General features: G+C 41.1%; 1 protein-coding gene and 1 pseudogene across 1 annotated transcript in view; both read left to right on the top strand.

Moving 5' to 3' along the window:
• Rc3h1 (ring finger and CCCH-type domains 1) overlaps positions 1-8,941 on the top strand; it is a 76,845-nt gene extending 67,904 nt beyond the window's left edge. The window contains exons 15-20 of the mRNA XM_028864470.2: positions 2,527-2,740; positions 3,537-3,627; positions 3,761-3,893; positions 4,723-4,893; positions 5,742-5,857; positions 7,926-8,941. Coding sequence (XP_028720303.1) covers positions 2,527-2,740; positions 3,537-3,627; positions 3,761-3,893; positions 4,723-4,893; positions 5,742-5,857; positions 7,926-8,076 — 876 coding nt within the window. The 3' untranslated portion in view covers positions 8,077-8,941. The remainder of the gene's footprint in view (positions 1-2,526; positions 2,741-3,536; positions 3,628-3,760; positions 3,894-4,722; positions 4,894-5,741; positions 5,858-7,925) is intronic.
• A 15,606-nt stretch (positions 8,942-24,547) lies between these two features.
• LOC114690006 lies at positions 24,548-25,905 on the top strand (annotated as a pseudogene).
• The last annotated feature ends 399 nt before the right edge of the window (positions 25,906-26,304 follow it).

Raw genomic sequence — 26,304 nt, 5'->3', positions numbered from 1 at the left:
AACATAATAAATTTAAAAAAAAAAACAAAACAAAATTGGGCATGATGGTGGGTATCTGTCATCCTGGCACTGGGGAGCAGAGAAGACCCCAGGGACTTGCTTGCTAGCCAGTACAACCAATCAGTAAGCTCCATGGTCAGTGAGAGACACTATCTTCAACAATCAGTTGGGGAAAAGTAGTAGAAATATTGACCTGAATACAGATCCCTCCCTGTTTGTAAAATAAAATCTGAAAATCATATTGAGCGCTAGAGAGATGTCTCAGTGCTGTCCCCAGAACTCATACAATGGAAGGAGAGGACAAACTTGGGAAAATTGTCTTCTGGCATGCACTCTGCACATGCACTATGGCATGAGGGTATATGCATTTGCACAATAAATAAATAAAATAAATCAATGCTTTCTAAAAGCATGTTAATTTTTCTTTTTTAGGAATATATACATAGTTGGGAATTCCTTAATTTATGCATAAAAAGTACTTTTTATTTTTATTTTTGGTTAAAGAGAAAATTGTAATTGAATCAGAATAGTTGCTTGACTCATAATTGTTGATGTGAACTTATAAGATCCTGAAATTCATTATATTTAGCTTTTTGGATTTTTTTTTAATGAGAAATAATGTAGCTGTGTAGCTAATAAGTGAAGGTTTAATGTATCTTATGTATCAGTGTTTTACATATTAATTGCCCTTCCTCCCTTAATAGAAATAAAACTTTGCAAAAGTAGTTAATCTCCCTAATTTCATTTTTTCTTTACTCTCCTCCCTATCAGTAAATAGCCTCTTGCCCTGATTTTAATGCTTATTTTTTGACACATACACACACAGCCTTCTCTCTCTCTCTCTCTCTCTCTCTCTCTCTCTCTCTCTCTCTCTCTCTCTCTCCCCTCCCTCCCTCCCTCCTTCCTTCCTTCCTTTCACTGGATTTTCCTGTATTGCCCAGGATAACCTTGCATAAAGTATTCCCCTGTGCCTGTCAGTGAGTAGCTGGAACTATAGGCAGGTGCCACTAAGCTCAACTGTTCCTTTTTTTCTTTTTGAGACAGAGCCTCACTGAATTTTCAGGTTGACTTGGAACTCATTGTACATAGCACAAGCTAATTTCATAATTTCAGACTGTGGTACTCTTGCCTTCCTAATAGCTATAATTACAGATCTGTGCTACTGAATCTTACTGTTGTGGATAATTTTTAGCTTTTCATATTTTAAGAGACTTCTTTAGATTTATTTGTATGTTTTATACATATGAGTGTTTTGCTCACATGTATGTCAGTGTTTCACAAGTGTTCTGATGTCCTCAGAGGTCAAAGGACATTGGGTACCCTGGAATAGAGGTAGGGGCGATGTAAGCTGCCATGTGGTTGCTGGGATTCAGACTGGGGTCCTCTGCAAGAACAAGTGTTCTTAACTGCTAAGCTAGCTCTCCAGCCCCTTATATATAATGTAATGGACACTTTCTAGAGTCTCCCTGTGCACATCCATGAAAGTTATGCTTAGACATGGTATTCTTGGACAGATAATTCATGCCTATAATTCCAACACTTAAGAGACTGAGGCAGAAGGGTGGCAAGGTCAGAGTCAGCTGGAACTATATTTAAAAAAAAAAAAAAAAAGCTCGATGTGATGTGTGATGTTGCACACTTTTAATCCCAGAGATGGGTGGATCTCTGAGTCCAAGGCTAACTTGGTCTCCATCGTGAGTTCTATTCTACCCAGGGTGACAATAGTGAGATCCTGTCTCCAAAAAAAAGTGTGGTATTACTGGCTTGAAAGGTGTCCCTTAACATCATTTTCCCTGTTAATTCTAAAATGGTTCCCTACTAATTTATATAGGTTTTCATAGATAATGTTTACCTAGCTGGCTAAGATAAAACCAATTGATGGCAGGCCAGAGAGAGAAAAGAAAAGAAAAGAAACTGCAAGGGGACTGAGAGAGTAACACAGCTAGGCCCTGGGCTCAGTCCCCAGCACCAAATGAGATGAGATTAAACTTAAGCATAACTCCTTTCTGTGGGCTATGACTAGCAAAATAGATGCTTCTGCACCACAGAAGTCCTTCACTGGAATGCACGGAAGTAGAATCGTAATATAAGGTGCTTTCCAGAGGGCTATCACACTGCAGTAACATTAGCAAAGAAAAATGAATGTCCTTACATCAGTAAACAATAACAAAATTACTAACCAGTGTAGATGCCATTTAAAGTTTTTCCAAATATGTGAAAGAAGAATTTGTAACAGTGCTTCTCAAGCATTGATGTGTGGGCTAAGCATATAACTTAGTGGTAAAGTACTTGCCTGACAAATGAATGTTTGTTCATAGTACTTAGAAATAGATGGATCTCTCATTTTCTATCATCTGTCTGTACTTACACATGTATTCCTTACTGTGATCTAAAAGCAATGTTCTATGACAGCCAAAGACAACTAATGACTTATTCTTACTAATAAGAGCATCATACTCCTATTAACCTCTCTACAGAGCTAGTGGAAATGATGTTAGATAGCATCGTATTTTTGCTTTTTGTCAGAATGTAGAAAGTAAAGGAATGAGAGACCAGAGATTGGATCTTCAGAGAAGAGCAGTGGAAACTAGTGATGATGACCTCATCCCATTTGGAGACCGACCAACAGTATCTCGGTTTGGTGCCATCTCTCGAACATCCAAAACACTGTATCAGGGTGCTGGCCCAATGCAGGCCATGGCACCTCAGGGAGCACCCACAAAACCTATTAGCATTTCAGGTAAGAATCCCAGACTAGTAGTCATGACTCTCGGTGTAATTCTGTCAGTGCTTTTAGGACTCTTCAAGACAATGGTTTTTAAACTTTTCCTTGTAAGAAAGCAATTACACCTCAGCGAATTTTAGGAATATAAACTAAAATTAACTGCCTATATATTAAGATTGCCTAAGGGGCTGGAGTATATATAGCTCAGTTGGTAAAGTGTGTGCCTAATATATATGAAACCAGAATCACATAAACCAGGTGTTATGGCACATGCCAGTAATCCCAGCACTGGGGAGATGGAGACAAGGTATCAGAATGTTCAAGTTTATCCTTGGGTATATAGTGATTTTGAGGCTATTTTGGGCTAGAGGCCCTGTCTAAAAAAAAAAAAAAAAAAAAAAAAAAAAGCCTGTGGTTTTTATTTTTAAATACTTCCTTGCTTTATTAAAATAACAGATTCTTGGAGTGTGAGGAGGTGACTGATAGAGTGGAGGATCTGAGTTTGGATCCCCAGTACCCATATAAAAGCAGACTTGTGTGGGCATGTATCTATAATCCCAGTGCTTTAGGAAGGTAACCTGACATCAACCATCACCTCTACATTCAAACGCTCATATGCACACACTGAGAAGAACATATATGAAAACTAGGTTCAGTGGGGGAAGATACAACATGATTATCATTTTGGCAGATAACTTTCTAGACAGAGAGATATAAATACAGTATGCCTTTGCTTTTTTGATTATAGTACCATAGAAGATGAATCAAACTTGTGAATTACATCTTACCACCATAAACTGTTCCCTTACAGATTACAGTCCATATGGAGCTCATGGTGGCTGGGGAGATTCTCCATACTCGCCTCATCCAAACATACCTCCTCAGGGACACTTCATCGAGAGGTAAAAGTTGTTCTTTTTACTTGTTATAAATACTTAAAAGCATACAGCTTTCCTTACTTTATTTTTCTAGTCGGTAATGATTTCACAGAATAAAACTTCAAAATTTTGCCTCGTGATTTCTTTCTTACCAAAGGGAGAAAATGTCCATGGCAGAAGTGGCCAGTCATGGAAAACCCCTTCTCTCTGCTGAAAGAGAACAGCTGCGGCTAGAGTTGCAGCAGCTGAACCATCAGATCAGCCAGCAGACCCAGCTCCGTGGACTAGAGGTACAGGCCTACAGACACTTTTGTGTTGGGAGTTTGGATGTCAAGGATCACTGTGCAGCCCTAGTGGCCTTAAACTCAAGGTCTTCCTGTGTTGGCCGTCCTTAGTTCTTAGAGTAATTACAGGGGTTCAGCACTGCAACTATTTGGTACCTCAGTTTTGAAGGGTTACCAAGAATTTTAAATTGAATTTATATGTGTTTGGTGGAGTGGTACGTGCATGTGAATACAGGTGCTAGAGCACCGGGCTTTTTGTTTGGTTTTTCAAGACAGGGTTTCTCTGTGTAACAGCCCTGGCTGTCCTGGAACTCACTATGTAGACCAGGCTGGCCTCGAACTCAGAGAGATCCACCTGCCTCTGCCTTCTGAATGCTGGGATTAAAGGGGTGCGCTACCATACCCAGCAATGGCTAATGTTCTTGCAGAGGATCTAAGTTTGGTTCCTGTTTCACAACTGCCTGTTACTCCAGTTCCTGGGGATCCAGCACCCTCTTTGAGCATCCATAGGCACTTGCACTTAAGTACACACACACTGATTTTTTTTAAAAAAAAATAAAATATATCACCAGGCAGTAGTGGCACACCAGGACAGGCACCAAAAACTACACAGAGAAACCCTGTCTCAAAAAAACAAAACAAAAAAATAAAATAAAATACATCTCTTAAAAATAAAGCCATTTTTATTCAAATGCTACTAAAAAGAGATTGTGTTTATAGTTGGATCCATTTTTATTGTGAACATATGGCTAGTTTAGTGTGAATACTTGGGATGCTGCATTCTCTATATGTCACGAAGTGTTCTGAGTTGTGTGTGCTTGGCTTTGTGCACTAGGCTATCAATAACCGACTGGTGTTACAGAGGGAGGTGAACACCCTGGCAGGCCAGCCACAGCCCCCTCCACTGCCTCCAAAATGGCCTGGAATGATCTCAAGTGAGCAGCTAAGCTTGGAACTACATCAGGTGGAGAGGGAAATTGGCAAGAGAACCCGGGAACTGAGTATGGTACGTGCTGCTGTCGGGTTGGGGTGGGGGGTTGGGCAGCTGAAGTGAATTCTGTGTGACTCCAGAATTTAGAATCATCCAGATACCATGAAGAATAACTAATACTTAGGGTGATTCTCAAAAAGATGAGTTGTCAACTGGTTGCATCATTCCTCTCTTAGTTCCTGTTGTTTTGGGTTTGTCCTTTGTCATAGACTTGATTCTCTAGTCACATTTGGGGAAAAGGCAATTAATTGGAAATCTTAAAGTTTCTGTTTAACATACACATTAGAGAAGCAGATGAGATGATATTTAATCTTTTGCACTTTTGTGTACTATTAAGATATATTTATACACTGGGCGACGGTGGCACACGCCTTTAATCCCAGCACTCGGGTGGCAGAACCAGGCGGATCTTTGTGAGTTTGAAGTCAGCCTAGTATACAGAATGAGATCCAGGACAGGCACCAAAACTACACAGAGAAACCCTGTCTTGAAAAACCAAAAAAAATTTATGTGTGTGTACACACACACACACACACACACACACACACACACACACACACATACACACACACTAAAATGCTAGTTTTCATGGCATTTAAGGTATTGATGACCTAGTTTTATAAAGGAGTTATAGCTTATACACTTCTCTGTGGTGTTTTTCAGTATTAGTTTATGGCATGTTTCTAAGATAGTGACAAGGCAGGTTGTACTGTTATGCTTTTGTGTATACTCTGTCATCTGCCTGTTTGTTTTTGTTAATAACACTTAAGAATGATTTGTTCTTTGATCATCACTTTGTGTTGTCTGTGTCTGCACTATCCTGTTACACACAGATTACTGACTTCACTCCTCTTCTTTTCAAGGAGAGCCAGTGTTCTTTGGACATGAAAAGCAAACTGGGCACAAGTAAGCAAGCAGAGAATGGACAGCCAGAGCCACACAACAAAGTCCCAGCTGAAGACCTTACATTGACATTCAGGTAAAAGGATCCCTCTATAGTCCTATTAACCAGATATGAAAGACAATAGTTATATTATCTGGCCATACCCAAAGTACGTTATGATTTTTAGAGACTATTTTGTTGTATAGTGAGTAAAGAATATGAATATATTGGTTTTTGAAGACAGGGTTTCTCTTCTGTCTTCTCTCTGAAGGCAGGGTAGCCCTGGCTGTCTTGGAACTAGCTTTATAGACCAGACTGGCCTCCTCCTCACAGAGATCCATCCTCCTGCCTCTGCCTCCTGAGTGCTGGGATTAAAGGTGTGTGCCACCACCTCCCAACAGGAAAAGAGAACATGTTTTTACTAAATCTAGAAATCATAAAACTTACCTTGGGAGTTGGGGTGGAATATAACTGTGGACCCTAGAGAGGTTGAGGTAGGAAGACAGTCATTTGAGGCTGGTCTGGGCTCCAAAGTGAGACTGTCTCACACATGCACATATAAAACTTAGCACTAACCAAGGTTGAATTATCTGTTAATTCCTAACAAATATGTTTTCTGGTTATATGTCCTTCTCGTTTAAGTATAGCTTTTGAATTAAAAAAACAAAATACAGGCTCACTGTAAAAATTGAAATGTAATAAATGTACTAAATAAAAGCCCACCCATCCCCCACTTTGGTATTGTTTTTATCTTGTTTTCATGCTGGGTGTTGAACTCAGAAATTCTAAGCACATTTTACCACTAGGCTCTATTCCAGGGTCTCCTCCTCCCCATCTCAGTTATGTCACAACAAATAAGCCATGGGAGATAGACTTTTTAACAGGATACAAGTTTTTCAAAGCACCTCTAATTCTACCTCCCATCGCTATCTTGCCTGTCTTTTAATGGCATTTAGCAATGAATTAGCCTTGCTTAGTGTTGTGGGTAGATTTGGTTTTTGTTGGTCTTTTGAAACAAGACAGGATCAAGGGTATGCACCACTATCTCTAGGCCATTCCTAGCCATATCTTTAATTTGATCTCTCATAACATGCTAATTAATTCACTTTTTATCCTTATTTATTTTCTTTGGCATCTTTGAGGCATTTGAATGCATAGTCCTGTGTCGCCCCCCTCATGACCTATAACATGAATTTCTAATGTTGCCAGATGTGGTGGCACATGCCTTTAATTCTGGCACTCACTGTGTGAGTTTGAGGCCAGCCTGCTCAACATAGTGAGTTTCAAGAGACCCAGGGCTGTGTAGAGACCCTGTCCCAAAATCAACAACAACAAACATAAAGAATTTCTAATTGTCCTGTTGCTCTCTTCTTGGGTTTCAGCTATTTTAAATCTATATGCTGTCCTAGGTTAAAAATAAATTTCCATAGGGAATGGGCTTGGCTTGGCCCTGCCTCAACTGAATGTCCCAGGCTTAGCTGTCCCCCCATGGGAGAACTAACCTTGTTAGGGGAGGGAAAGGAAAGGGAGCCAGAGGAGGGATGAGAGAGGGATCTGTGGTTGGTATGTAAAATGAATTAAAAAAATTTTTTAAAATAAATAAATTCCTATACAAATAAGCTTGGTAAATCAGAGGTCAGCACTTTTTTTTAAATGCCCGGCAGCAACTATTTTAAGGTGTCGGTCTTGATGTGGAAGGTTGAGAGGGAGTCTCGTATCACCATGCCTGTTTGTCCTCTAATGTGTAAGTGGTAATAGATACATAAGCAAATAGGCAGGTTGTGTTCTGACAAAACCTTTATTTATAGAATAGGAGCTTGCCAGCTTTAGTTTATCAACTATATGCTACAACGTGGAAGAGGAATTATAATCAAAATTTGGAAGTTATTTCTAGTTTTTTTTTTTTTGTTTGTTTGTTTGTTTGTTTGGGTTATTTGAGACGGAGTCGTTGTGTGGCCTTGATTGGCCTGGAACCAAACTAGCCTAAAGTTGGTAGAGGTCAGTCTGATTCTGGCTCCTGCTTGGACTAAATGCATGTGTTAACCACTCGTGACTCAAATTTTTGGTACAATACTAAATGATAAGCCCTTGTTGACTCGATTTTATTCAGAGTGTTTGCTTTTCTCCTTTTAAAAATTCCAACTTTTTTTCATGTAATTAATAGTGATGTACCGAATGGATCGGCTTTGACACAAGAGAATCTCAGCCTCCTATCAAACCAGACCAGCTCTTTGAACCTATCAGAAGACCCTGAGGAAGGAGGCCATAACAATGATTCCCAGAGATCAGGAGTTACTTCCAGTTCTGCCCCCTAGAACATGGGTGCCCTGCTTCTACCTTCTGCTCCTCATCAGCTCGTGGGACATAGGATAGAAGAATGGACAACTTCTAACTTTTTCTCTGAGTGGTCAGTGAAATCCAGGAAGAGCACCGGAGGCAATGTGCACAACACCACTACTAAACAAACCCTGCACATAGTTCACATTAATGCATTTTTTTTTAATTTAAAGAAAAAGAAAATTAGCAGTATCTGCAAGCAATTCAGATTAAATTTGTTTTTGTTCTGTGAATGAACTTTATTTTAATAACTTTGGACGCCTTGGATCCAGGGCTTTAAAAAAAAAAGAAGATATTATATATACACTCTGTTTGATTAATTGTATGATCTTAATGAAGTAGGTTTTTCTTGTATTTTGGTATTATTACATACCCAGTGTATAATTCTTTTCTCCCAGTCCTTTCCAACTCTCACAACCCTGTAAACTAAAAGCACTGTTTCCAAGAATTCTGTGATATTAGATTGGGTTATTAGAAACTGTGCAGCAAACTAATTTTCTTAGAGCTATTCTTCAGCACCCCCACACCCACCCGTTTCTGGATCACTAGCTTCATGACTTTTTGAGTAGGGTAGGGTTTTAGTTTCCACTTTGCAGCGATTTCAACAGGCAGTTGATTGTTAGAGCTACACAGTTCCATGTTGAGAATTCCTTGCATTCTCTCCATAAAATCTGAAAGCCTATTTGGTGTTTACATTGCTTCATTAGATTTGAATGTAGATTACCTTAAGAATGAACTCTAAACTGAGCATGGTGGCTCATTCCTGTAATCCCAGGACTCAAGATGCTAAGGCAGGAGACAACCAAAATAAAGAGAAGAAAAAAAAAAGGAGCTTCAACTCAATAGTGAAAACAGACAATTCCTGTTCTCCTGTGTTGAACTCACATTGGAAAATTGAAGCTGTGCTTACAAATTAAACTTCTTTTGGAACCCTAGAATGCTCAAAAAATCAGGACAATTTGTGAACCGTGTTCTAAAACTTGGAGAGATGGCTCAGCAGAGGATCACTGGCTGTTCTCCCAGAGGACCCAGGTTCTTCCCAGCACCCACAAGGTGGCTCACAACTGCCAGTGACTCTGGTTCCAAGGGATCTGACACTCTCTTCTGACCTTGTGGGCACCAGGCACACATGGGTCCATGTACATACACAAACATAAAATACATACAATGTTAAAATTAAACTTAACATTTGATAGGAACTTCAATAAATGGGGACACATTATTTCAATGGAATTTTTGTTTTTCCATTCAAAAGCAAAAAAGATTTGGCAGATAAAAACTGAGTCTTGAAGATAGTTTATGTGTTGATGACTTGTGCTGCTCAGAATTACTAGCATAACTAAATAACTTGAAATGGACTTTTAGACTTGGCTTTCTGACATTAAAAATGTTTATGAAAATGTTATGAAAGAGTAAGGAGGGATTTTTGCTTAGTTCTGCTGCACATATTCTAATGCTACCACTGTATGCTTAATTTACTAAGCCCTGTAAAATGAGTTCATTGGGGGACTATTTCATAGTCACTCTGTCCCTCTGATTGCCTGACATCCAGTTTCCCTTTCTAGATAATACTACTAAACAAGAAAGCACTGGTTATGTAATAAGTTACTGCATTGCTTTGGTTGGGTAAAAGCAAAAGTTTATATTTTTCTTATTTCTTATATTCTTACCCATTAACTCCTGCTGAGGTCAGAGCCACCTCAGTCTATGCTCTATGTCTGTCATGTTGTTAATGGAAACAAGTGGGTGGGGGTGGGGTGGGAAGGGTAAAATAGTCCTGCCATTGCCTACCAGTAGGAAATCCAAACAGAACACTCATTTGAGTAGCGATTATTTAATTTGCCCAGTCAAGGCACCGTGTTTATATACTATTTCACATTGAATTTGATTATGCCCTACAGACCTGGCTGGTCAAGGATTTGATATACACATATTGGCTTGGGATTCGAGCTTTCTTTTTTATTTAAATAAAAATTTATATATATATTATATATATATATACATATATACATGGCTATATCTGTATATATATTGGGTATGTTTTAAAGATTTCTTCGCATGAGCGCAGCTGTTGCAATAAAATGACTGATTGGGAGGTAGAAGCACTGAATGACGGTGAGGCATTTTTCAGTTGATGCATACATTTTCCTTTTAATTTTAAATATACATTTGTACATTTGCTTTTTTGGCCTTTTTTTTTTTAAGATAAAACATCTCTTACATTTATACTTTAGATACTTTAAATACTCATTATTTATTGAGAGAAGGAAAAAATGTTATGTCTGACAGGATTTTTATTTTTCTGCACGTCTATAAAATGCCACATTATTGGCCTCTTGCCTTCAGTAGACAAGATTTGGGCAGACCATAAGGTCTTTTGGACATGTCAGATAATTCCTAAGTCTTAGAAGCAAGTGGTTTGTTTTGAAAAAAGAATGACTGGGGTGGGGGGGGATATCTTCATATTGGTTTTGTTGGAGTTGAGAATAAAAGTAAATTTCCTTTGTGGTGTATGTGAAACCCCCAACATGCACTCTGCTGCAGTGCACTAGTATCTCTTCAGATGTTATTTTCATGTAGGGAGAAAATTGGTCTCTTAAATGGTAGCCTAAGTTCCCCAAGCCCCGGTCTCTATAACCAGTGGGTGGGCTCGAAATCGGAAGATGCTGTGCCTACAATTTTGCTGTTTTAGTAATTGGTCATTTTCCCTTAGAGTTCTTAGGTGGGTTTTGTGTGTTGGGGGTGGGGGTTGTTTGTGCCCACTGGCAGATTTAGGGAGTCAATAAAACCCCCACAACTTTGAGGATGTTTTCTCCCTTTAACAAATCTTGTGTTATGAGGCAACAATAAATTGAAGCATAACTTCGTGACTCTTAACTGCTGTTTTTGTCAGAATCTGGAAAGCGTTGATTTTTATTTGTGTCTTTAGAGACATTAAAAAATGAACTTGTCAAATAGAAAATAGAACTTTTACAGCAGCAGCACCCCTTTTGAGACAGAGTTTTACCATGTAATCCAAGCTGGTTCTGAACTCAAGATCCTTCAGTCTCCTGAGCCCTGGGATGTCAGGCATGTGCTACCATGCTTAGCAATATGTATGTTTTTTCACTTCAATGGTTTCTTCTGAAGATGACTATTTGCTTTTTACCGTATTTAAAAGCAAGAACCATCTAAGATGAACATGGACAATTCTGGAAGGGTTAAGGAGCATTATACTTGTTCAGAAACAAAGCCAGTGTGTTATTGTAGTGAATATAGAAAGGTACTTTGCTTCATTCTGTTTTCAGTGAGTCTCTAGAAAATGATAAAAGAACTGAGAATGAAATATCTGGACTCACTTTCCTAATTATAGTCACAAGATTAGTCTAATAGCTCCCCTCACCCGGATAACTTACAGAGTCTGATGTGACCAAAGAGCCATCCTTACTACTTTTCTAATTAAACAGAACCTGTAGCATAGGTTTTTGGTAGTAATGTTCAAGTGACAAGACACTATTATTAATATCAGTTACAAATATTCAACTACTCAGAATGTGTAAGAACTCGTTTGGTATGACATTAATGTGGGTTAGTCCCTTCTCTCATCTTCCTTCCCTTCTGTTGTTTTTTTTTTTCTCCATGTATTTATTCTTTTGCCTAAAAGCAGAAGATTGATGCAATTCTCACTTGCTACTTGAATGCATGATCCCATCAGACTCCCATGAGCTTCGATGTGGAAGCTTGAAATTTAGTTCCTAAGTTTCCCATGATTGTCTTTTTTCTTTTCTTCCTGACCCCTTGCCATTCTGCAGTTTCCCCTTGACTTACCCAATCTGTAACAGTGACAGTTTGCTGCCTCTAAACAGAGCATTCAAATGAATTCGCTTAGCCAATGACTTCTGTGAAGTTGCCTTTTCTAATGGCGTTATTACTCAGTGATGCACAGATGTGGTATTTGCCCTACTGGCAGGCAAGCAAAGGTCTGGTAAAGAATGATAACCTGCTATTTCTTTAAGGAGCGCCAAAGACTTGTGCTTTACTCTGTTTTGGTTTTAGGGGAAATAGTAGCCATTTTGATTATGAAACCTGGTAGTATTTGTAAGTTGATTGTACTGTGTAGATGTCTAAAGTTAACTTGTAAGGTTAGCTGGCCTTATAAAATGTAAAAGTAATGAAAATTCATCAGTTTCTCTATCTAGACCAGTAAATATCATCCTTGACAATATTTGTTTAAGCAACTCACTCTCCCTTTTGGGGATTATCTTGATGTAATAGCATCTTCTGTGTTTTTCTGTGCTTTCACTTGTGCCTACAGGACAATGTACTTTCACTATGGTCAAGTCATGGGCCTAAGGATTTTTCCTGAGCTTGAGGCTTGTGAGACATAATTAACTGTAGTTAATACCTGTTCAGCTGTGTTCAGGGACAGCTTACTTTCACTAAATGAGATTCGTGTGCTATTATTTATGTGCACAAATGGTGACAGAATGAAATTTCACCATATTCTCCATTTGGGCTTTTAAAAATCAAGTAAAGTTCAATATGTAAAATCTTGGTGTAAAAAATCATCTGTAATGATTTATATTTTATTAAAAGATATGGCCTAATTAGTTTTAAGGAGGAATCAATGACCTTGCAAATAAACTGCAGTATTACACACTATTACATTCTTGCCCTATAAAGTGTGTTAAAACCTTAATTGTTAATACATGTTTATAGTGTTGCAAAGGGATCTCATCCCCTGAAAATAGAGCTCAGATTAACCGACTTCACTGAGACAATTTAGTCTCCACCATGGAGTTGAACACAGCAGGAGTCTACTACTGTCACCATTTTATCTGCATGCTTGTTTTGCAGAAACACGTCCATGTCTACCTTAGACAGCTAAGGCTTTTATATTTATTTCTCCAGCTCAGCTTTTTAAAATTAACTGCTGAAATGACTTGCTGGGAGTTTTTGGTAAATTTTAAGTTCTTATTCAGCTTTTCTGAGCCTCTTCAGAGAGAGCTGGTTTGGGGTTTTTTTGTTTGTTTGTTTTTTCAAAAGGTAAAATTTCAAATAAAACCTTTTTGTTACTTGAAATTTTAAGATTCTATTTGTGTAATTGCTAACAGTGTTTTCCTAAGTAACATATTCTAATTGATTAGTAATAGTAGTTACATTAATAAAGAAGAGGAAAATGCCAGCCTAGGAGTACCTTCTACTAGGTCTGTTCTCAGTGGGCAGGTTTTCACTGCTACACTGAATGAAGTGGGAAAGCGCTCTGGGAACCCCACTGTGATAAAGGGACCTCCCTTAGCACTGGGATTGTTCTTTGAGCCTCTGGTTCCAGACACTGAATTTCTCTGAACTTAGCCTTGAGCAAAATAACTTTCATTTTCACAAGAAAGTAAGCCAAGGTGGAAAACTTAAACCGTAAGACAATACTGTGTCAGAAAAAAATGTGTATTTAGAAAAATGAAATCCTGTGGAGTTTGTTATCTTGGTGTATGTTATTTAGTAGATAAGATGACTTTTTATTTTGTATTGAAGACTCACTTTCTGGTGACTCTTTATTTGGTTTTGTGTTTTGTCTTTTAATGCTGAGTAGACAGATCACAAGTCTTTGGCTCCCATGTTAGGGTGTGTGTGCGCACACAGAGTCATCTTATAACTGGAAACTGTCAGGTGGTCCCACTCCAATGAGGGCGTGAAAGGTTGAGAAATGGATGCAAACAAATACAGGGTGGGTAATGGTCTGGGGTTTTTGTTTGTTTTCCTTTTAACAGTTGTCATTTCTATAATTTATTGGTATAGCCTGTCTGTTGGTTAGCTGGCATTTCACAGTCATATCCAAACACCCCATTGTAGTGGGAACAGGTACCCACTATACCCCATAAAATTTTATTTCTCTACTGACGGGCCTTTGCTCTTCAGCTCTACATTCCCTATTTAGCTAAGAGAGTCCTGAGAGATTTTCCCCCATACGTATTTTTGCCGACTTTCCACTCTTTGTTTTCCCACCATGTGGATGTCAAAGAACTGAATGAGAAAATTGCATTTGCTGGTCACGGGCCTCAGTAACGTACTCTGTGACTTTCCAGAGTAATGCAGACAGAGAGCAGGTTCTGAACAGACCTTTCACCCACCTAACGTTTTCCAGTTGTGAGGTTCTCTTGGTGTGTGCCTCCCCTTCTACCCCCGCCACCCTTCCCTGACTTTGGTCAGTTGGTCTCTTGGCTCATACCAGTCTCCTGAGACATTCTGCAGTCATTATCACCTTTTTGGGTGGATTTTACTTCGTTCTTTTGTTTTGTTTTTAAAAAATGACTTTAACATTGGTTCATATTTGCTTGGGATAGAGCTTGTGTAATTTACCAATCGTATTGATTGTATGTGATTGCGCCCTGCAGAGGTATACTTAACAAAAGTAATCTAAGTTAGTAAAGGAGCCCTTGAGATTGGAGTCAGAATAGAAATGACCTTATGGAATTGCAGTTCTGGATAGTGTGAATTCCCATCTCAGAATCAGTGCCACATCCTATGTTTTCCCATTGCCTCAGTTCCCTATTCTTTGCATGTCATTCTCTACCCACCTGCTCAGAACTGTTTTTAATTGAGCCTTAAAGTAACAGCTGACTTTTAAATTAATGAAGTTTGTGAAATTTTACGTTTTCCAAATGTTTCCAATTGAGAGAGAACAAAGGATGGGTTGAAACTCTCCAACCTGTGACTACTTAGCAGCTGGCCAACCTGAGATTTTATTTGGAGTATTATCTTCTGCAAGTTCTTTTTGAATAGGAAAAAAAAAGCCTTGCTTGAAATGGAACATTCCCTTTCGTGTTTAATCTGTTTAATATTTCCATTTCTTTTAAACAGCCTTCAAAACAATGAGGTGGAAGAAAAGAAATAGGAGTGTGTTTAGGGCTACAGAACTCTGGGTCTGAATGAGTACATGTTCCACTTGTTGCATATTTTTGAGAAGATTAAGGCCTTCTTTCTCAATTTTGTATTTGTGTGCATGTTGTTTCTATTAAAGATGCCACATTTTGTTAAAATGTTATTTACTTTATTACCTTGGGAACTGACTCAGCCTCTCGTTGCTCCTAACTAGGGTTTAAGGCTCTTGTGAGTTGCAGATAAAAGGATTCATTTTAACAAGTAGAAGGAGGTGATTCACCTTTGGATTGTAAATATATGAAAGTGTCTACAAGGTCTTTATCTGCTTTCTGTCCGCATTTATATTAAATGATAATTAATGAGGAGGAACAATGTGTAGTCTTTTTCTTGTAAAGGAGTCTGTCATCTTACTCTCTTCCTGGGGACTGTTGATGAAAATTTAAAAAAGCTAATTTGTGCAAGTACAAATACTGGGAGTCTCCAGTTTCTCTAACGTGGGAATTAGTGTACACCTCAGTATGCTGTGGCTCTGAGATTGCCAGGGCCAGCACTCAGTAAGCTGCCACGGCTTGAGTTTATGGCTTCTCATCAAGCCAAGAGCATCTTTCTGCTGAAGCAAAATGGTCTTCCAGACAAAACACCTGTCTGTCTATTTACTGACTCCCAGTTATGCTGAAGCCTTGTTGGTCACTTCTGGCAGGGAATACACCTAAGTTATATGGTCTCTTATAGGCCATGCATTAGTTAAGAAGGGAGTGACTGGCTGGAGAGGACTCAGTAGTTGAAAGTGCTGGCTGCTTTCCCAGAGGACCAGGATTCCATTCCTAGCACTCCCATCAGGCAGCTCTGGACCACCTACAGTTCTAGCTCCAGGGATCCAGCACTGCTCTCTCTCCTCAGGTCTAAAACGGGGAAATGAGTTATTACACATTTCAAAACATTGATGAAATCAATTTAACAGATACATTTCTATAATTAAGAATGTTCATGTGTTGGATATTAGATGGTAAAATCAAGGGAATCTTTTTGTTCAGTTGATAGTAACAACACAGTTACATAAAACAATACCTTTTAAAGGTTTGTTTTTATGTGTACCAGTGTTTTGCTTATATGTATGTCTGTATACCATATGCACAGGGAGTGCCTGTGGAGGCCAAAAGAAGGCATCAGATTTCCTGGAATTTGAGTTGCAGACAGTTGTGAGCCACTGAGTGCTGAGACTAGAACCTGGGTCCTCTGGATGAATGTCATGTGCTCTTAACTGCTGTCTTTCCAGCCTCATATTTTTTAAGATGCATAAATTGATCATGTTTGGAATTTACTTTAAAATACTTCCTAATGAAATTAATAGTCATCGCCAGCAATGGAGGAGTTGTAATACCTCTTGTCAACAAATTACTAAATTTGGGGACCACCGCTATTGGACCTCAACAGGAGGAGCCATAGTAAAGGGAGTTCAGAAGGTATGAGATAGTGATGGAGCCATCCTTGAAAGATGACAAAATCTAGAGAGGAAATTCCAAAACCAGGCCTGTCTGCCACTTCAACTAGACCTGCCCTGCTTATAAAAGTCACTGTTTGACCTGTTGGGCTGAAACTCACATAGACTAAAGGGAATTTGTCTTGTGTGCATAAATGTTTTACCCCTGTGACTAGCTAATCTGAGATGGTCAGCTAGTTCAATCATGCTTTGCAACCTGGTTGGCTATTAAAAAATGCATACCAACCTCTTTTTGTTTTGAACACTTAACATATAAGAAATAGGTGCTGGGCTGGCTCAGAGTTCAAGAGCACTGGTTGTTCTTCCAGAGGTCCTGAGTTCAATTCCCAGCAACCACATGGTGGCTCACAACCATCTATAATGAGATCCTGTGCCCTTTTCTGGGATGCAGGCAGAACACTGTGTACATAATAAATAAATCTTAAAAAAAAAAAAAAAAAAAAGAAAAGAAAGAAAAAGAAATAGGTGCTAGGCGGTGGTGACACACGCCTTTAATCCCAGCGCTCAGGAGATAAGCAGGCAGATCTCTGAGTTCATAGCCAGCCTGGTATACATAGCAAGTTCCAGGACAGCTAAGACTACACAGAGAGACCCTGTTTCCCTGCCCCTTCCCCAAACAAGTAAGCTGGAGATGGTGGCATATGCCCACAAATGAAGCACTCCAGAGACAAGAGTTGGAAACCAATTTACATTCCATAGTTAAATTCCAGGTGAGGCTGGGCTACACCCTATCTCAAAACAAAAAGTGAATTTACCAACTACTAAACTATTCCTATAGTTTATTATGCTTTAACAAAATGGCAGACGAGAAAAGTGCCATCTGCTCTCAATGAGCTCTGATAACAGAACTTGACAGAGGCTTTTTAAATAGCGTCAGCTTGCTGGGTACACACCTTTATTCCCAGCTGTTAGGAGGCAGAGGCAGGTGAGTCTCAAGGGCAGCCTGGTCTACATAGAGAATTCAATGCCAGGCCAGCCAGAGCTACATAGTGAGACTTTGATTTAATAAAATAACAACAGTAAACAGAATTATCAAAGAATGGAAACTGTCTTCAGAACAAGAAGCTGTGAGACTAAACAAGACAACTTCGTTGTACAAGGCCCTAGGTTTGAATCATAGCACAATCCCAAAAGACAAAAACCAAAAATTATAATAATAATTTACACAGCGTGGCTGGTGAAGAATTCCTGAGGAAACTGCACTCGAGGTGTGGAGCATGGAGAGAGGAATGGATATTAGAGATGGAGATTCCCAGTAAGAGGAAGTAAGGTATGTGAATTCTGAGGGAACAGGCTGAATTGAAACAGGGACAGTCAACTCTTGAGAGGGTGGCTGGAGAGCAGACCATGCCAAAGTGTGGTGGCACTATTCTACAATTCCAGGTTAGTGCTTGGGAAGATCAAGTTCAAGGCCAGCCAGCTTCAGGTACATGGCAAGTTGAAGACCCTGAGCTATATAGGAACCTGTCTCAAAACAAAAAATAGCCGGGCGGTGGTCCCTTTAATCCCAGCACTCGGGAGGCAGAGGCAGGCGGATCTCTGTGAGTTCGAGGCCAGCCTGGGCTACAGAGTGAGTTCCAGGAAAGGTGCAAAGCTATACAGATAAACCTGTCTTGAAAAACCAATAAATAAATAAATAAATAAATAAATAAATAAATAAACAAACAAAAACAAAACAAAAAATAAAATGGGCTTGTTCTGAAAGTAAAGAAAATATAAGCAGAAGGTAAAATGCAGGGAATAAAAGATCTAGGTTTGTGCCTCTTTATTCACCATTCCTGAACAAACGATGCAACGCATGCACGGCATTCAGTGTGGCCTGGTTCAGCCCCTTTCAGCTGGTCGCAGGTGGGCCTGGAGGAACACGGTCACAGATGCTGCTGGTGGTGTTTGATCCAAAAGCGTGTGTAAGGCTCAGCCTGACCGGTGACTTTACAACCATCCTATTCTGGCTATCAGAGCGTAGATTTTAGTGACATGGTGAGGTGTAAGACAATCAGAAGATTATGTCTAACTGGAGACTTTAAGGGGAAGCGGGGGCTGGGTTTACATCTTAAGAAAGGGATAAATGGGAAGAGTGAATGGATGCAATAAGGAATGAGTCTCACTTAGGTTTTCAGGCAGTTTTGTTTGTTGTGGGTCTTTTTTTTTTTAAAGATTTATTATACATGTACATGTGTGTGCCTGGTGCCTATGGAAATCAAGAAGGTGTTGAATCACCTGGAACTGGAATTACAGATGGTTGTGAACCACCATGTGGATGCTGGAAATGAAACCTGAATTCCCTTCAAGAACAAGTGGACCTAACTACTGAGCCAGCTCTCTACCCAGAGTTGAGCACAGTTTCAAGAGGCTGGATTAAAATTATTGAGTCATTTGAGTTTTGTCCTTGAACAATTAAATACCAATACAGATGTCAAGCTGGGGCTTGATGTGATTAATCTGTTTAAAGTGAGGCATGGTTCCCAGTTGTAAATAATTTACAAGGAGGGAAGGCCTGAACCAGCAGAGGGATGAAGTGGGAGGAAAGGGTTTGAGAGACTGGCAGATCTGCGTGGTAACTTGAAGACAGATGGCATGTTCCAAGCAGATCACTCTCGTGACATCAAAGCCCTTTGAAATAGTTGCAGAGAAAACCTATAGCTATCTGGGTCTGCCATACTCCAAAACCTCCCAAGTCCAGTTAAACCCTGAGGGTGCCCCTCTTGTACCCCTTTGTCTCTACACACACCTGTCAAATGTCTACTAGACCTTTCACTCCCTGGATAGTTAGGATGTACCTAGACTCAAGGCGTGTCTGCCTCTTTTGTTTGTTTGTTTTTTTATTTTTTATTTTTGTTTTTTTGTTTGTTTGTTTGTTTTTTTGTTTGAGACAGGGTTTCTCTGTGTAGCTTTGCGCCTTTCCTGGAACTCACTTGGTAACCTAGGCTGGCCTCGAACTCACAGAGATCCGCCTGCCTCTGCCTCCCAAGTGCTGGGATTAAAGGCGTGGGCCACCACCGCCCGGCTCTTTTTTTTTTTTTAATCTGAGGCTTTTTTGTTTTGTTTGCATACATGTGTGACTGAACCACATACATACAGTACCCAGTGAAGCCAAAAGAAGGCATCAGATCCTCTGGAAGTGGAGTTAGAAAGCTGTGAGCTGCCATGTAGGTACTGGGAATTGAACCTGGATCCTCTGGAAGAGTAGTCAGTGGTCTTAACTGCTGAGCCATCTCTAGCTGGGTCTCAGATCTTTAACTGAGTTCTAATAGGATCCAAGCTGCCACGATGCATTCCTTCACATACCCTCAGGTCCTCTTGTCCCTTAGATGAACTTGGTGAGATTTTCTAGAGCAAGACTTGGAAGACATGCCTAAGAGAGTCCTGGAACTGGTCTGCAGTCATCACAGGACACCAGCCCCAGCTTTACCGTGTTTCTTCCTGCGGCTTCCAGGGCAGAGTAGATCACTCAGTGTCTCTGGAGACTTTCTTTCACTCCCACTACCTTTGTGCTCTGCTTTTCCTCTTCTCTGTGGCTTCTCTTACCACCTGCAACTCTGAACTAATGCATGCAGTGAGCTTTGACCCCAGGCAACTCTCTTGTGCAACCTCCCAACCTTGCTTAGTACTCCAGTCCTTAAGGAGGGGTAAAGCTTCTTTAAAAAAATAAATAAATAAATAAAAAATAAAAAGTCTTGATAATCTTTCCATTAAGGAAGCACTATCTGATAATTCAACAAAAGTTCAGAATCTGCACCTCTTCAAATGTGTTTATTGAGTCCTAATACCTCAAGGCCCACAGCTGTGTGCACTGGACGTGTTCAATAAATATTTGCTGTTTGGTTTGATTTCCCTGAAACTCAAACTGAACTTTCTAACTGTTCTGAGGATTGAGGCAAATTCCAGTAAGACACTTCAAGATCCTGTGAAAAGGACCAACGTGATAATGCACCATTTGTTTTTGATAAGCTCTGTCCCACCTTAACTATCACCCTAAGATGCTATCCTTACCCTACACCTTTTTGGACAATCCAGAGGAGCTGGAGAAGCCCTTGCGTTTGTACAATGTGTTGTGCCAAAGCTCCATGGAAGGCCAAACCTTGAGTTACTCAGTAACTAACCATAGGGGAATCCGGCTACTGTTTGCTCCTTGCCAAGGTATTACTGTGGGGGCCAAAGACATGATGAACACATAGCCCAGGAAATGAGGCAACAGGCAAAGGCCACATAAATTACCTCCCCACAGGAGTTACTATTCACACTGGAGGCTGGTGAAGAAAGGAACTACTGACCTGAAGGAGATAGAAAAATGAGAGGGGACCCAAATGTGATATTCTTTTCTCTCAATGGATTGTCAAGCCAACCCTAGCAGCAAAGAACCAGAAGACCTCATGTGTGCTTTCCAATCTTGTTTCCACTTAGAATGAGAAAAGTGTGTGGCGGGGGGATTCTCTCTCACATTTTCACCTGATACAAGTATTTCAGAAGCCAGCAAGATGGTCTAGTAGATAAAAGTGCTTGCCACGCACACTTAGCCCTAATTCCATTCCTGGAACTTCATAAAAAGCAGGACTGTCGCTGGGCAGTGGTGGCGCACGTCTTTAATCCCAGCACTCAGGAGGCAGAGCCAGGTGGATCTCTGTGAGTTCAAGGCCAGCCTGGGCTAGCAGGAAAGGCACAAAGCTACACAAGAAACCCTGTCCCGAAAAACCAAAAAAAAAAAAAAAAAAAAAAAAAAAAAAAAAAACAACGAAAAAAAAAAAAAAAAAAACCGCAGGACTGTCTCCTGGCCATGTTGTCTCCCTGCTTGGTCAAGAAACATGGTCAGGTTCTTTTCTTTCAGGAGTGGAATCCCAGTAGCATATCCCCAAAATGTTGGGTTCAAGAGCTGAGAGTCAGGGAATGTTTGGGCTGGTAAATTCCAGGCCTTTGAAGTAGTTACAGCTTCATCGTGCAGCATTTAGCTGAGCTGCTAAAGAGAATTGGTTACAGGAACACAGAGGCTGTGTGTGGCTCTGCCCCTCTGGGATGCATATTGGAGACAAGGATGCTCTAATACAATACATGGAGCCAAAGAAAAAGCCTCTGCATTCACTTCTGGGACCTGATTTTGAGAATATTATGAACAAACTTGTGACTAGCCAGAGGAAAAGAACCGGGTGGTGGTGGGTGAAGTTCTAAGCTTTGCATGAAGAAAACAGCCAGTGGGAGGCAAAAAGATGGAGGGTTTTGATACTAGCCTGGGCTACATATCAAGTACAGCCTTGTCTCAAAGTGCAGGAAGAGGGGAAAGAAAATCAAGTGGACCCTGAGTTGTAGCAAGGTAAGATGTGGACAATTCCTTAGTAACACACAGAAAAGGGGTTGGAGACATGACTCCATGGCTAAGAGCACACAGTAAAAAGAGCTGGGTGGTGGTGGTTATTCCCAGCACTTGGGAGGCAGGTGAATCTGTGAGTTCAAGGCCAGTCTCATGTACAGATCGAGTTCCCGGACAGCCAGAGATACACAGAGAAACCCTGTCTCAACAACAACAACAACAAAAAAAAAAAAAAAAAAAAAAAAAAAAAAAAAAGGAAAACTGGTATTTAAAGAGGGGCTTGTATCATACCTCCCCATACTTCCCCTAACTGATGGGGGCAAGCACTCAAACCAAGTAAGCAGCACTTTTCCCCGTCTGTAAGCAGAGACAGTAACATCCCAATAGAGCAGAGGCAGTGTCTGGAAAGCAGCCAGCAGAGATTCTGGTACATGTAGTATTTGAAATGGCAAATTCTTCCCTTGAATATCGGGAATTTGATAAGATCCAATTGCTAACAGCAAGTATTGGTTAATTACAGGCAACAGAACATTATCAGCTAGTCGGAATTATTTTGCCAGGCAGGCACCTAAACACCTCTCTTTGGCCAGCCGACACTGAGGTGGGCTTCTCCTACTCTCCCCTCCCGCCACCTCCTCCTAGGTGCTCATTCTGCGCTAGGACCCTTTCTCCTCAAGCCTCTGTGGCACAGCATTGACACCCTTGTTGCTCATCAAGTCAAAACCTTTTTTGCATCAGTGACAAATTGATGGGTTAAAAAAAAAATTAGAAAACTAAGTCAGGCATGGTGGGTATCTGCCTGTCATCCCGGCACTCAAGAGGCTGAGGCAGGTGGATCATGAAGTCAAGCCTAGATTGGACCATGTTAGAGATTCTGTCTTGAAAACAAGTGAACGCTGTGCTGGCTAGTGTTCTATCAACTTGAGATAAACTACTATTTTGGAAGAGGGAACCAAAATTGAGATGATGCCTCCACTAGATTGGCCTGTGGGCAGCCTGTGGTCCATTTTCTTGACTGCTGATTGATGTGGGAGAGCCCAGCTCACTGTGGGCAGGCAGTAGCCACCCCTAAGCTGGTGGTCATGGATGGAAGATGCTATATCAGCCTACTATAAGGTAGCAGGCTGAGTAAGCCAGGAGGGGCATCCCTCTAGCCTCTGCCTTAGTTTCTGCCTCCAGGTTCCTACTTGGAGTCCTTGCTCTGACTTCTTTGGATGAGGGACTGGGGTTGGGACACGTGAGATGAAGTGAACCCTGTCCTCCTTGGGTTGCTTTCATGGTGTCTTATCACAGCAATAGAACCCCAACCAAGACAGACGTCAACAACAAGAATAGAAAGCCCAGTTGGTAGAGTGCTTGCCTAGACATACAGGAAGCGCTGGTGTTGATCTTCCGCACTGTGTAAGCTGGGTGTGGCAGAGGCAGGAAGACCCGCACTTCAAGGTCAGTCAAGGCCAACCTGAGATAGAGCAGACCCTGTCTCAAAGAAATAAGGGGTGCTTACATATTATTGGGTCTTACACCCTTTTCTTCTTCACCCTTCCGTTACAAAGGCACAGCACTATATATAACACTCTGCAGTCTTTCCACTTAGATGTTCTAGAGATCTTTCATCTGCACAGAGAGAGAACCCCCACTGTTATCACAGGATGGTAGTTGTCCATTGTAGGGACGCAGCCAAACTGGTCCCCTCCAACTGGGAATCATTTCCAGTCTTTTGCTATTACAAATCGGGTTCCAGGGTTGTTACAGTGAGAAAACTCTGTCTTGAAACCAACAACAAATCGGGTTCCAGTTGGTGATGGTGTTTATGCCTCTGTGTAGGTTGGATTCCCGATGTGGCATGGCAGCTTGAAGGGCAAATTTCCTATCTAGGAGTTCCAGCCATTTGCATTCCCCAAAGCAATCTGTGAAAGGACCTGCTTCCTCATAGCTTTAGCTTTGTGTCCTCTAGTTTGAACTCTTTGAATTCTTTTTCCTTTTTCTTTTAGAGACAGGGTGGCCACTGTGTAGCCCAGGCTGGTCTCCCAACTCTCAAATCCTGCCTCAGTCTCCTGAGTGTTGATATTATAGGTGTACACCACTCTGTGTGTGTGTGTGTGTGTGTGTGTGTGTGTGTGAGAGAGAGAGAGAGAGAGAGAGAGAGAGAGAGAGAGAGAGAGAGAGAGAGAGAGAGAGAGAGAACCCCTTTTAGGGTGATAGAAAAAAACAGAGGAGAAATAGTGCTTAAAATAGCATGCAAAAATACTATTGAATCACCAGGCGGCGGCGGCGGTGGTGACGCACGCCTTTAATCCCAGCACTCAGGATGCAGAGGCAAGCAGAGCTCTGAGAGTTCATTCGAGGCCAGCCTGGTCTACAGAGCGAGTTCCAGGACATGCTCCAAAGCTACAGAGAGAAACTCTGTCTCAAGGGGGATGTGGGGGTGGACTATTGAAAGTTGCTTAACAGGTGAAAAGCTGATAAGAAATAGAACTAATGTTATACATAGATTAATAATGTTGTTTTGTATGCTACTTATAAGCTTCCAAAATGCTATTTAACAGAAGGAGAGAACTGGTTTTACGGCAGAGAAATGTGGCTGATAGCTCTATCAGCCAAGTAATGCCGACCAGCGGCAGCAGTTTGGGAAGATGGTCTGTGTGCCTTCCAAAGTGACAGGCTCAGGTCACAGTCATCCTGTCCTCAAAAGGATCATGGGAACCTAATTGTGAGGCTATCTACTGCACACAAACAGGGATTTTCTTCAAAATTGACTGGCCTATACACTTCAAAAACACCACTCACGATGGACAGAGTACAGAGCTGGACGGTAGGGAGCCGGCTCTTACAGAAAGCCTGGTAACCCAAGTTTAATTCCCAGGAACCACATAAGGGCGCAGAGAGAGCACCACAAAGCTGCCCTCTGCCCGCACACATGCTTTGCACATGTGTACCTATAGTCTCTCTCTCTCTCTCTCTCTCTCTCTCTCTCACACACACACACACACACACACACACACACGTTCTAAAATATTTATATATTTATTTGTTGTGTGTGCGTTCTTACAAACATGCCACGGTGCATATGGAGGTCAAAGAACACTCGTGGGAGTCAGCTCTCTTCTTCCACCATGTGAGTCCTAGAGACCAAACTCAGGTCACTGGGTTGGTGGCAGGTGCCTTTACCCACTGAGCCATCTCGCTGGCCCTATACCCACTTCGAGTCTATTGGTTCTGTTCATGACTACTCCCTGACCTTGAGGAGAACCTCATGAGGTCTCTAGCACATGCCTGTGCTAGGTCACACCACTCTACTTGCCAAACAGGCGACTTTTTAGTTCTCTTTAGTTAAGGGTGATGGGGAGCCATTGAGAAACAAACTCCAGCATCTGTCCTTGAAGTAGCCTGCTCCATCAGGCAAGAACTCAACATGGCTTCAGTCCTGATGCTTTCCTGTCCAGAGAGTGAAACATTCCCTACAGTTTCTCTCATTCCAGACAACTCAAGTTCTCACATCATAGAATGTTGAACACAGGAACAGCCATCCTGGTAATAGGATTTGGGGCTATTTAGAAGAGGAAAACAGAAATAAATAGCTCCTCCCCAAACTCCTAAAAATATTAGCAATAATACACAGAGACATAACTTGGCTTGTTTGGTCTTTAAGAAATATTTCAAAGTCGGGCAATGGTGTGGGCAGAGCTCTTGGAAGGCAGACGCAGGCGGATCTCTGAGTTCGAGGCCAGCCTGGTCTACAGAGTGAGTTCCAGGACAACCAGGGCTACACAGAGAAACCTTGTCTTGAAAAACAAAGCAAACAAAGCGAAACATTTTTTGAGTCGTGCAGATCCTACTGAGGAGTCACCATTAGCAAGGCCCCTCCCCATCAAAACTGAAGAAAGGTCTGGACAAGAAGTCGTCATTGAAGTTAAATGGTGGCCGACATGTACAAGGAAGACTACGGGACTCTGATGCCTTTATGAATCTTGTGATTGGTGAGTGTGTGTGAAGATGGCAACCAGTGGGCGACAGAATGACATCAGAACCGCGGTCATACGAGGAAAGAGCATCATCATGCTAGAAGGCTTGGAAAGAGTCTACACAACGGCTGGTCAGCAGAGGAGTCCACATCCCTTCCCAAAGGGCCTGTTGACTGTGGTGTAGAATTGGGTTGTGTACATTGTCATGACACTTTTTTGCTTCATAAACTTTTGTGATTTAAAACAAAAAAGACAGAAATATTTCAATGGTTGCTGCCCTTGCTCACAGTAAAGGAAACAGGCGTGGGGGATCACACCTGTAATCCCAGCACTTGGAAAGTAAAGACAGGAAGATCAGGAGTTCAAGGTCAACTTTGGCTTCCTAACAAAGGTGAGGCCTGCCCACTGGGGCGAGGATAATAAAAGCGGTTTTTCCCAATGGTGGCCCTCCACTCTGCTATCTCCTGATTTGATTCATCAGAACTTTTTTTCCTGCAGAGCCCTCCTGAGTCAGGTACCTCCTGAGCAGGTTTGAATTCTCCACGTTCTCCTTTTTTCCTTCTAAAGGTGACAGGAGAATGGG

Source organism: Peromyscus leucopus, chromosome 15 (assembly GCF_004664715.2).
Source record: "Peromyscus leucopus breed LL Stock chromosome 15, UCI_PerLeu_2.1, whole genome shotgun sequence".
NCBI lineage: Eukaryota > Metazoa > Chordata > Mammalia > Rodentia > Cricetidae > Peromyscus > Peromyscus leucopus.
Note: the sequence above shows the minus strand (reverse complement) of the source record. Positions and strands in the feature narration are given on the sequence as shown.